This window comes from Montipora foliosa, chromosome 4 (genome assembly GCF_036669935.1).
Source record: "Montipora foliosa isolate CH-2021 chromosome 4, ASM3666993v2, whole genome shotgun sequence".
NCBI lineage: Eukaryota > Metazoa > Cnidaria > Anthozoa > Scleractinia > Acroporidae > Montipora > Montipora foliosa.
The window spans coordinates 16,557,799-16,570,298 of NC_090872.1; the positions used below are offsets into that span (position 1 = coordinate 16,557,799).

General features: G+C 40.6%; 2 protein-coding genes across 2 annotated transcripts in view; one reads left to right on the top strand and one right to left on the bottom strand.

Moving 5' to 3' along the window:
* Positions 1-12,500, top strand: part of LOC138001068 (uncharacterized) — a 424,432-nt gene that overhangs the window by 257,121 nt on the left and 154,811 nt on the right. The gene's annotated exons all lie outside the window — the stretch shown is intronic.
* LOC138001065 (uncharacterized) overlaps positions 8,430-12,500 on the bottom strand; it is a 5,697-nt gene continuing 1,626 nt past the window's right edge. The window contains exon 1 of the mRNA XM_068847733.1: positions 8,430-12,500. This exon is cut by the window's right edge and continues 1,626 nt beyond it. Within this exon, the coding sequence (XP_068703834.1) occupies positions 8,430-12,500 (4,071 nt within the window).

A 12,500-nucleotide genomic window follows, 5' to 3' on the forward strand; every position in this document is an offset into this window, starting at 1 on the left:
CGCTATCTGTCGCGAGAATGGATGTGTCTTTTAAGTGCTTGAACTGCTCAGAAGAGGTCGAGGAAACTTACCAATATTGCTCTAGATGTGGAGCAGCCGTGGACAAGAGGAGGTTCTCATTCGTTATTATTTTCAGCGTGGGTTTGATTACTCGGTTATATTACTCTTTTTAGAAAAGTACCATGCAACAGAAATGTCTATGCGTACTTTGCACAATAGACTGCGCGAGTACGGATTAAGAAGAAGGAATGCAAACAGTGACGATGCCGAAATTTACCAGGCCATTCAACAAGAATTGGACGGGCCAGGATGTATGAGGGGTTATCGAGCTATGTGGCACACCCTTCGTTTGGATTACGGAATACAGGCACCAAGAAGAAAGGTGGAAGGGATTTTACAACAAGTTGACCCTGAAGGAACAGCCTTGAGGAAGGCTCATGCACTAAGGAGAAGGTCGTACACTAACCCAGGCCCGAATTTTGCGTGGCACGTTGACGGCTACGATAAGTTAAAGCCATACGGCTTTCCTATTCATGGTGCGGTGGACGGTTTCAGTCGTCGAGTCATGTGGTTGAAAATTTGCCCCTCGAATAATGACCCCTGCCACGTAGCTTCATTGGTTTACGATTGTGTCAAATCAAACAGAGGTTGCCCAAGAATTCTTCGAACAGATTGTGGGACTGAAAATGTGACCATGGCGGCCATACAGTGTTATTTTCGAGAAAATGGTAACGACGACCAAGCTGGATTAAATGCACATAGGTACGGATCGTCCCCAGCAAACCAGCGCATAGAGGCATGGTGGTCATTTTATCGGCATGACAGATCAACGTGGTGGATTAATTTTTTTAAAGACTTAGTTGAAACAAACATTGTCGATACTGCTAGTGAATTAAGTATGTCCTGTTTGTGGTTCTGTTTTAAAGATATCTTGCAGGTTGATCTAGATCATGTAAGGGATCAATGGAACACCCATTACATTCGAAAATCACGTCATGATACAGTCCCTGGTAGGCCTGATGAGCTTTTCTACCTTCCAGAGAACAGTGGGTTTGAAGATTTCAGATGTCCCATTACAGAACAACAACTTGATGATATGGCTGTGTACTGTACAACAGACGAAGAAGAAAACATGTTTCTGGAGTATTTTAACTATGCACTGGAGAGTTTAACTTTGCACCGCCCGACAAACTGGAGGGAGGCATTAAGTTAACACTTTTCCAACGTTTAATGCAAGTATCACAATAGGTCATTCTATGACATTTTAGTACAGTGCAATGGTACTATGGTAAAGCAGAAGATTGAAATGACTTCCACCAATTTTTCAGATGAAATGTAATACATCCTATTCAGTACTTAAGTGCAAACAAGATTGCTAAGTTGGTTGTACACAAAAGTACAACAGATGCTCTACTCTTTCACATTTAGAAATGAGATACAATATGGTAAAGTGACACTTTATTCGTATCCAATTACTTCTCTTAACATGAACAAGAATGATATTGCATCCTTACTTTTCAAAAAACTGAGGAAAATGTTTTAAAACGTCATTTCCTATCCCCTAGTATTTATAAAATAATGCAAAGGTGACATTCTTATTTATTTGCATTTACCCTTTCACTTAAACATGAACAAGAACAGTCTGAGGACCTCATTTCATTTCAAAAGACTGGGGAAGAGCTTTAGAACATTGTGCATATCCATATCCCCTATTTGTAAATGCAAAAGTTACATCTTTTTTAAAGTCATCATATGTGCCATGCACTACTGGTAATAACAACTGGCAGGAACATGCATTTGCTTTTGGGAACTTGGATTTTTCACCACATTGCTCAGGTGCATGAAGGAAGCCAATGTGCAGTTCTATACCACCTGGGGGAACTTCCCTAACTCCACTGACAAAAAAAAGAATATCTCTAAAAGTCAATTCTACTGTTTTTTCTTCAACGAATGTGAGAATGATATAAACACATGAGAAATGAAATGATGGTAGAACCAACTGGGAACTCGGAAAAATCCGAGCCCCAGATGGGATTCGAACCCACGACCCTCCGTGATCTAGTCGGATGCTCTAACCACTGGGGCTCGGATTTTTCCGAGTTCCCAGTTGGTTCTACCATCATTTCATTTCTCATGTGTTTATATCATTCTCACATTCGCTCACTCGGGTGGTTGGTTGGCCACATCTCAGATATGCTTTAAGGTGACTGCGCGATGCAGTTATGAGCTATACTGTCAGTCATTTGAGTCTGTAGCTGCGCGATGCAGCTCGAGTCAATACCCACATTTCACCCTTGCTCGCCATAGAGTCTCCAGTAGCTCAGTGGTTAGAGCATCCGACTAGATCACGGAGGGTCGTGGGTTCGAATCCCATCTGGGGCTCGGATTTTTCCGAGTTCCCAGTTGGTTCTACCATCATTTCATTTTACTTCAACATCTTGTAAAAAAATCATTCCACCGTGACAGCACTAGCCCTTCAAGTTGGCGATTATTTGAACCAGTTTCACTATAATGGACAGAAAAAGGACAGCCAAATAATTCTGCAGTTAGGGTTACTTCAGAATAACAGAAAACTTCTTTAAATTTCTCATAATTTTCTGTCATAGCTTGAAGGACACCTAGTTGGGCTAGCCCTTCTTTAAATCCCTCAAATGCTGCATGGACCCTCTCAATTACAAACCAATGAGCAGTCTTGTCAAGAAGATTTAAAATGTCTTCCTGCTTTGTTACGATCTGGAGGGTTCCTGCTTGCTAGCTCTAAGAATTATTAAGAATTATCTACCACAATCGCACGCATACGCAGATGATACTCAGCTGTATCTTTCATTCAATCCTGACTTGGCTTGTTCGCAAAATGACGCAGTTGAAGCAATGGAGCAGTGCATACAGGCTATACGATCGTGGATGATCAAGGACAAACTACGCATGAATGATAGTAAGACGGAGTTCATGATTATAGGCACCAGAAAGCAACTGACTAAAGTGAACATTGATGGTCTTACCGTTGGTGAGAGCAGTATAGTTCCCGTAACTTCAGTTAGGAACTTAGGATCATGGTTTGACCAGAACCTGAGTATGATTCCACACATTAATAAGATATGTAAAGCTGCGTCTTTTCATATTTACAATATAAGGCGGATCAGAAAGTACCTCACCATCGATGCCGCACATACGCTTGTTCACTCCATTGTTATTGGCCGCTTAGACTATTGTAATAGTCTTCTTTATAAAGTTCCCGCGATACACATAAGTAAGTTACAACGCATCCAAAATAGTGCTGCCCGGCTCGTATGTTCAACTCCGAGGTTTAATCATATTACACCCGTCTTATTTTCTTTGCACTGGCTACCCGTTACTTACCGTATCGAGTTCAAAATATTAGTTTTGACGTTTAAAGCAATTTATCAACTGGCGCCGTCCTATATCTGTAATCTGGTTCGATTAAAGGATAAATGTAAGTACCAGCTTCGTTCTTCTAAAGAACTACTATTACAGTTGCCCATAAAGAAAACAAAGAAAACTCTGGGAGACAGATCATTCCAAACAGCTGCCCCTGTATTGTGGAACAGCCTGCCTGCGAGTGTTAGAGACATCGATGACTTTTTGGTTTTTAAACGAACTATAAAGACTTATTTATTTAGGAAGGCTTTTGCCTGTTATTGTTAGATTGACTACTTTTAAAGTTATTAATTTCAAGTATTCTTAATTATATTTTATTGTAATTATTAGGAGTAGTTTTAGTTGTAAGGCGCATTTGATCATATTCAGATGTTAATTTGCGCCTAATAAGTAATAAACTATAACTATATAAGACTGTTTCTAGATTATGATCTGAGATAAGCTTTTGAGCCTCTTGAGCAAATGTGGTATTCTTGATAGCCTGCAGAGAATTTCTGAGGTCAAAATCATAAACATCCTCAAGACAGACATTTGCTTGTGTAACTCCTTTTGTCAATGCATCATACAAGGGAAGACCAAAGTATCTTGGTCCAGGACCACCATGAACTATGGACATTGCAATGAACTCACCAGCATAAAAAGAGTAATCATTTCCCAAATAGTTAGCATTGCATGACAAAAATTTGCTTTTTTCTGGACCACAAAATAACTGGGAGTTAATAATCCAATCCAGAACCAGGGTAAAAAATTCTCTTTTTGGTCCCCCCAAGTCAATTGCACCCTCAGAAGTTCCAGAGTCATCAGTAAACTTAACTGAAACCTGGAAGACTGTTATCTGGAGAAAAAGATTTTCTTCTAAGCCCCCTTAAAGCACCTTCCCAAAGATGACTACGACTTATATTAAATTTTGATATCTTATCTTCATTAATCTTAAGAGCTAGTTGTTCTAGTATCTCTTGTAATGACCAGCTTGTCGTTGTTTGAAACACTTGAGGATCATCTATTGCCACAGGGACATTTTCTTCTTCAGAATCACTACTGTATAGCAAAGTGCCAGGGATTAAGGAGGCATAAAGCAGATCTGCATCACTGGTGGAACTGGGACCATCATCACACGTTACAGAATGTGCATATGTGTGAGGAGCACTAACAGATGAGGCACTACCTGTAAAGGTTATGTGAATTCTTGTACCATCTTGTGGTGTATGTTTTACTGCTAATTCAGTTTCAAACGTTGCATTAACTATATTAATACCATGGCTAAACCTGAAGTGAAATGACAGTTTCCATCACTCCCAAATTTTGCCTAAGATTTAACTTTGGTGAGAGCCAGGTTAATGTTTCCTTGTTCAGTGTAATGTTTACCTTTGTTGAGTGGTAGGATGATCTGCATCACTACTGAAACTAACATCACCATGAGATGTTGCAGTGTATGTTCGTGTTTTTGGAAATGCACTACAAAAGAATTCAAAGGCAGTGAGTATTATTACAACTTGAATTGTGGTGGATGTTTTACGTCCAGTTCACTTTTAAACGAAAGATGATTGATTATTCTAAAACTACAGGTCAACAGTAGAATAAGGCAAGTCAGATTCTTGTTTAGCCTAATTCTTACCTTTGCTGAAATGGAAGTTGATGGTCAGGTGTAGTTCTGCACTCTTCTGATCTGATTTTTTTCCTGATAAACAGTGAATTCGAAATTTCCTTCAAAATAATTATTGTTAAATTTTATTTGCGGCATATTTGTATAGGAAAACCTATACAAAGCCAGGAAAGTTAACAGAAAAAGACAAGCCAAAAGACAGATGAAGAAAAAAAAAACATAGTTTTTATGTATAACTCAAAATCCAATTCTGATCGAAAGATTAATGACAATCGATCGTAAAAACACGAAATTTTCTGCAGACTCTGACTTTTCTGAATGAAGGGAAAGGTCATGATGTTTTGTCAACTGAATGAACTACGGGAAAGAATGTTAATCCTTCGTCGCTTTGAGGGTAAAACAAGGAACCTTTTAGCCAAGAAACTTCCGTCTTTGGTTTTTTAATTTTGTTGTAATATTTAACTGAATATTTACATTTACATTACATTTCAAGCCTTCTTTGTCGGGTTCCTGACACAACGTATCTATTTTGACTTCAGGGTGAACTATTTACACAATCGCGAGATTGAGTGGCGCATTTCTTACGGTGTTGTTTTCGGCTTGATCAGAGGCTTAGTAAGTTACACTTCTCGTACATATACCAAGACCTAGCCTCCCCTTCCCTCCCCCCCAACTTTCAAACGTACTGGGTTGAATTTGTTGTTCTCTACTCTGCTCCGAGAAGTTTTCTCCGGGTCCGGTACTCTGGTTTTCTCTTCTCCTCAAAAACCAACGTTTGATTTTGCAGATTTGCGTTTATTTGTTGATTTCAGTTCAGTTTATTTTTGCCACTTTTGTTATGTTAAATTACAAAATAAATATATATTAAACTACAAGAGGTATTAGATAATCAATAAAAGAAAAGCATGAGGCGAGGATGCCCATATAGAGACCATTAGGGCTTATTCGGGCTACAGGCATCTCAAGAAAAATACAAATATAAAATGATAATTTTAGGCGTGTCTTATTTAAGCACGTTTAGGTTAAAAAGCAAGAACACAGACAAACAAGCAAAATAAGGGGAAGTCAGTTCAGGAGGAAAGTTTTTAATTTAGACTTAAATTGAAAAAAACTGTCAGCATTCCGAATTTCTGTATTGAAAGAATTAAACAATTTAGGTCCTTGGAAGCGTATTGCAAACTGTCGATTATTTGTTCTACAAGAAAATAAGTAAAAGGCATTGGATTTTCTAGTCTTAAAATGATGAATTTGATTAGTCAGCAAAAACATCTCCCTGAATGCATCATGCAGGAAGAAGGCCTTTCTTAAAAGAAAACAAACTTGCCAGTTTGAGATCGATAAATATCACTAAGTTTCAGAATTTTCAGCTGCTTAAATATTGGTTCAGTATGAGCATCGAATGCGCTTTTTGATATGATTCTTAAAACCTTTTTCTGAAGTAAAAATATGCGATTTAGATTAGATGGATAGGTCGATCCCCACACTGATATGCATTAAACAAGATAAGGATAAACTAAGAAAAAATACAAGGTGCACAAAGAGGAAGTGGGAAGGCAAAAGCTTGCTTTACAAATTATGCCAATAGATTTTGATATTTTTCTAGCCACATTAGCAATGTGTGCCAATAGAATTTGATGATTAACAGTGTCGAATTCGAAAGCTTTAGATAGTTCAATAAATATTCCTACTGTAACTTCATTACCATCGATAGCAGAAGAAATGTTTCTCATATAATAGGGCTAAAGCATATTCAGTTGAATTATGTTTACAAAAACCAAATGGATTATCGGAAAGTATCTTATATTTACTTAAGTAATCAATAACACGATTATAAACAAGTTTTTCCAGTATTTTAGAAAAGGAAAGTAGAACAGAAATAGGTCAGTAATTACTGGGCAAACCCAGTCGAGGTCTGCGTTTAGTTTGTTTGTTTTCCTTTTTTTTTGTCACTCCCCTGGTAAGTGGTGTCTTTGTGTATAGAGCCTTCTGCGCGTATTTTCTTAGGATCGAGAGGGTAGTGGAACTGCGTAGATTTCTCTGGTGGACACAGTGGAATCATCAACTTAGCCTGCAATGGCGTCGGAAGTCATGCGACGCGAATGGCGTTTTAGTGGATCCTTAAACAAAATATACCCTTATAGAGCTCAATAATGGAAAGTCAGTTGGATAAACTAGGCATGAATCTCAAAAGCGACGAGTACTGGACTTCGACAACAATCTATCGCCCGTCGAGACGAAATCAAAGTGAGCAGTATTTACCTGAAGTACATGGTAATTTGACACAATTGAGTTTCTTGCCTTCACGCACGCAATGAAATAGGAAGAGGTTTTCACCTCTAAGAGCAAATATGTTGTTTGTTTCAATAAAATTTTCGCTGGAAAAGGATTCTGTGGTATTTTCTGCCTTTGTGAATTATAATATCATGTTGTGTATTGAATTTTCGAGCTTAAGGTTCAAATGTGATATGGGAGAAGTTTTTTAGTATTGCTCTGTAAGCAGGAAGGGTTCACAGGCCTGTTGGAAGCGTGCTTGAGTTTCAACAAAATGAGGCCCAAAATCAGTGAAAACTTGTGACGCAGATGAATAATAAAGTAGCTGCTATTTCCAAAATGATGGAATTACCTGGTGATAAATAACGTCGTACGCGTCTTGGAGAGTAAATTTTGACTTTGCATAAACAAGAGTTGGGCGATTGTGATCTTTGTTTTGACTTCGCTCATTTCATTGTCAAACTTTATAACACTTGACAGAAAAAGAAACTTACAAAAACCCGGTATCTTGCCATCATTTGACACAGATGCTTCACTGTTTGGCGAGTAAACATGCCGCGGTAACTTAATCACGGCGCCCGCTGAATTCCGGCCATGTCACTTTCGATTTTGCAATTTACTTGAACGAAACAAAAATCTCCCAAAATGTTTGTCGCTGATCGTAACTTTTTATATTCTATATTCACGGTTCAAAATTAATGTTGTTTTCATGTCGTAAATATTTTATTCTCGATCGACCGTCCGGGAAACTTCCTTCTGCTCTTTCTGAAAACTGTGTATCAATATTTATTTGCTTTTTCATCAATATTTGTTTTGCATAAAGTAAGATACCAGAATCTGTACCTTGCTGAGTTCGCATTTGCTAGCGTTAATAGTATTTTCGGTCAGATGTTTCTGTTTTTTATGAGGGGTATATTGTTTTGGTCTCCCATCCCAACACTAACCCCGCGAAACAGGGTGTTAGGATTTACGACGAGACACTGAAGCGTAACACAACTTTAATCCACTGGACTCGGCTACACATCGATTTACAAAGGGGATGTATACGAGCGAAATGCTAGACGTACAAAAACCTTCGATAACAAGAGCGGGAGCAACAACGAAAGTCACATGACACTCTAAGTCCTACACACTAGGGTGGGGTTAGTATAACTATTCACAGATCCAGTCTCTTAGGCTTCTTTGTAACTCTTCCAGAACGAGTACCGGCTGTAACATTCTCCCCACCTTGTCCTCCTTCGGGGAGGACAACGCTCAAATTAGGCTTGGAAACAGGTATACTTGCAGCATGAACAGTGTTCGTTTGTGGCTTCTCCCCACCATGGACTGGATCCTCTGCTTCCGGGCTTACTTGTGAAGCTGCTGACTCAATCTCTAACTTGGGTAAACGTTGAACGGGTCTGTTGTAGAAGCTGTTATGCGCTCTAACTGTAGCGGTCCGTACAAGCCCGTCGTTACCTGGATAAACCCTTTCAACTTTAGCCAACGGCCATTTGGTGCGCGGCACATTGTCGTCAGAAATAAGTACAATGTCGCCTACTCGAATAGAAGGGATCTCTTTACGCCACTTGTTTCTTACCGATAGGAGATGTAGGTACTCTTGTTTCCAACGCTTCCAGTAGTGATTGAGTAGTCTCTGCAGGTAGAGATACCTTTCGACAGTCCTCTTACTGGTCTCCTCTAAGCTACTTTCTTTCCTTTCCGGTAACTGGTTAATTGGCCTACCAATTGCAAGATGAGCAGGTGTAATAGGTAACGGGTCTCTGCAATCATCACTCACTGCGGTCAACGGCCGCGAGTTAATGATACCTTTGATTCTGACCAGCAACGTGTTTAGCTCAGAAAAGGTGAGAAGTGCCCTTCCAAGGACCTTGCGCAGTGGTTCTTTTATCATTCTGCAAAATCGTTCCCACCATCCACCTCTCCATGGGGAACGCTCTGTGATGAATTTCCACTTGATCCCTCGTGATGAGAACTCTGACTTGATTTGATCTTGATCCAACGTACTCCACATTCTTTGACTTTCAGTAGTGGGTTCATCGTATAATTTCTGAATTTCCCTGCTTGCTGCCTTGAAGGTTTGTGCATTGTCTGACCACACTGTATGGCAAAGACCTCTGCGACTCGTCATGCGACTAAAAGCTTGAAGGAACTCATCAGTTGTCAAACTATGTGTAAGTTCCAGGTGAACCATACGAGATGATGCGCATGTGAAAATACACACATATGCTTTCTTAATGTTTAAGCCCTCTTTCACATACAGTGGTCCCGTAAAATCAGTCCCAACATGCGCGAAAGCTCGTGAACAGGAAATTCTCTCCTCTGGCAGCTGACCCATTTTCTGGGCACAAGGTCCAACCCGTTGTCTTTGGCAAGCTACACATCTTCTGATAACACGTTTAACCTCACGTCTTCCTTGAGTTAGCCAAACTTTCTGCCTTAAAGTTGATAATACCGTTTCTGGACCAGCATGCAACATGTTCTTATGTACATCTTGCACCATCTTGGCAACTTCAGGATGTCCGTGAGGCAAGATTATTTGATGCTTGCTCTGTTCGGGAAGATCAGCAAACTGTAGTCTCCCACCAACTCTTAATACCTGATCATCTCTGTCATAATAAGGGTCCAGTTTCAGGAGGCGGCTGTTACTGGGAAGTACCTCTCCAGCTTTCAGTTTCTCGAATTCTTCTTTGTAGACCACTTCCTGCACCCACATACAACATTTAATCTCGGCTTGCCTCACCTCGTCCGCCGACAGTTCCCTTTCACAAGACCTAGACTTAGTCTTAAACAACTTGACCGCTCTCAATACATAAGCAGTTACTCGAATCAACTTTAACCATGTCCCGTAGCGTGACATATCAATCAGTGGTTCTGCAACGACTGCTGTACACACATGGGTAGTTCTTTTTTCCTCGCAAGCTTCGGCGGGAGCAGCTTCGTTTTCGGGTTGAGCGGGTAGTGGTTCACAAGGCGAAGACATCCATTGGGGTCCATTCCACCACAAAGTGCTTGAAATCATATCACTACAGCTTAACCCACGCGTCAACAAGTCTGCAGGATTCTCCTTACTTCCACAATACCTCCAACACTCAGGATCCCACGTTGACTGTACCTCAGCTACACGATTGGCAACAAATGGCTTCCAGGAAGAACTCTGCCCTTTTATCCAATGCAGTGCCACCATACTATCTGACCAACACACAACCCTAGCCACCTTCATTGGCAAAGCCCCTACAACAAATTTTAGCAACCTGGCATTTACAACTGCTGCTAAAAGTTCCAGCCTTGGAAGTGACACCTTCTTAATGGGCGCGACTCTGGACTTCGATATTACCAGCTGTGAGGATACATTGTCTTGCTTGTCTCTTATTCGAATGTACACTGCTGCTCCATACGCCTTGGGGGAAGCATCTCCAAAACCATGCACCTCTACCACAGAGTCTTGCGTAATACCATTTCCGAAGCATCGAGGGATAGTCACATCTTTTAGCTGCAACGACTCGGACTTCCAACTTAACCACTTTGCTTTAGTGTCGCTATCTAGCCGGTCATCCCACTGTAATCCTTTCAACCACAACTCTTGGAAAAGGATTTTGGCTCTAACAGTGAAGGGTGTTATCAGTCCCAGTGGGTCAAACATTTTCGATGCCAGACTAAGTAGACTTCTCTTTGACATTGGATCATGGGATGAGATGATTCCACTCGGTGCGAGGAATCTAAAGTGGTCAGAGTTCAAGTCCCATGACACGCCAAGTGCTTTTAGGGGGTCGCTCGAATTGAACTCCACGAATGGCGATGAGGCTCTTTTAGCTGGGTCAATAGCATCCATTACTAGCTCTGAGTTACTTGCCCACTTGGTCAAATTGAATGCTGCTGTCATCATAATTTCTGACATTTCTTGTTGAAGCTTCAAAGTTGAATCTACTGTATCGGCTCCTGTCAGGCAGTCATCGACATACATATTTTGTAAAATTTCTTCTACTGCATACGGGGACATTTCTTTGTATTTGTTTACATGAGCATGGACTGTAGCAATTGTAAGGAAAGGACTTGCGTTCACACCGAAAGTCAATCTCTGCATTCTGTACACCTTTGGTGTTTCGTGAGGCTGTAAATCTCTCCACAGGTAGCGGTGAACATCTCTGTCCTTTGGTGCTAGTTTGACTTGCAGAAACATCTTTTCAATGTCTGCTATGAGACCAATTTTGTGTGTTCTAAATCGAATCAATACAGATGCAAGGTTCGGCTGTAAAGGAGGACCAGGAAGAATACAATCGTTAAGGGAAGCATCACCTCCTTCTCGTGCGGAAGCATCAAATACGATTCTGCATTTTGTCGTTCTTTTGTCATCACGAAATACAGCATGATGCGGTAAGTACCGCACAGTTCCATTGTCATCACTCTGATCAGGTACTTCCTCTGCAAAACCTTTCTCTACATATTCGTTGATCGCTGTTTTGTAAGCCTTAGCTTTCACAGGGTCTTGCTTTAACTTTCTTTCAACACTTTCCAGGCGTCTCAAAGCTTGTGCATAATTACTTTCTAGCTTTGGAGGATTTCGTTTCCATGGTAGTCGCACCTCATAGTTATGTCCATCAAAGTTCAATCCTCTATTGAAGTCAGCAACAGCACATTCTTCCTCTTGTGACATAACAGGGTCCTCGTTCTCTGCAATACCAATTGATTCCAGTTCCCAGAATCTTTTCAATATTTCGTTAACTCCACCGTTTTCTACAACTGTCAGCATGGATGAAGTTTGCCTTGATTGGCGGTTTACTTGTCCCGTGACAATCCAGCCGAGGCAAGATTCAACAGCAACAAGTGACTCACTGGAACTACCTCTCTTACAGACCCCAGTCACAAATGAGTAGTAGTGGTCTGCACCAATAAGAACATCTACTTGAACTGAACCACGAGGATAACTATCTGCAAGAGTTAAGCCTTGAAGATGAGAGTTCTTATGGAAGTCCATCTGTACTGGCCCGAGAGGATTACAAATTTTGGAAATAGAAAGGGCCTCCATCTCCACCTTTGAATCTCCCTTAATTGGTGAAAGGGTAAATTTCACTCTTTGGAATCTTTTCGTTTCGCTGGTTTCCCCACCTAGCGTTGTGACACTTAATAGCTCTGAGGGACCTTGCAGGTCAAGGGCCTCTGCAATGTTCTTTCGTATGTAAGAACGTTGACTCCCTGAATCTAGTAAAACACGGACTGTCATTTCTTG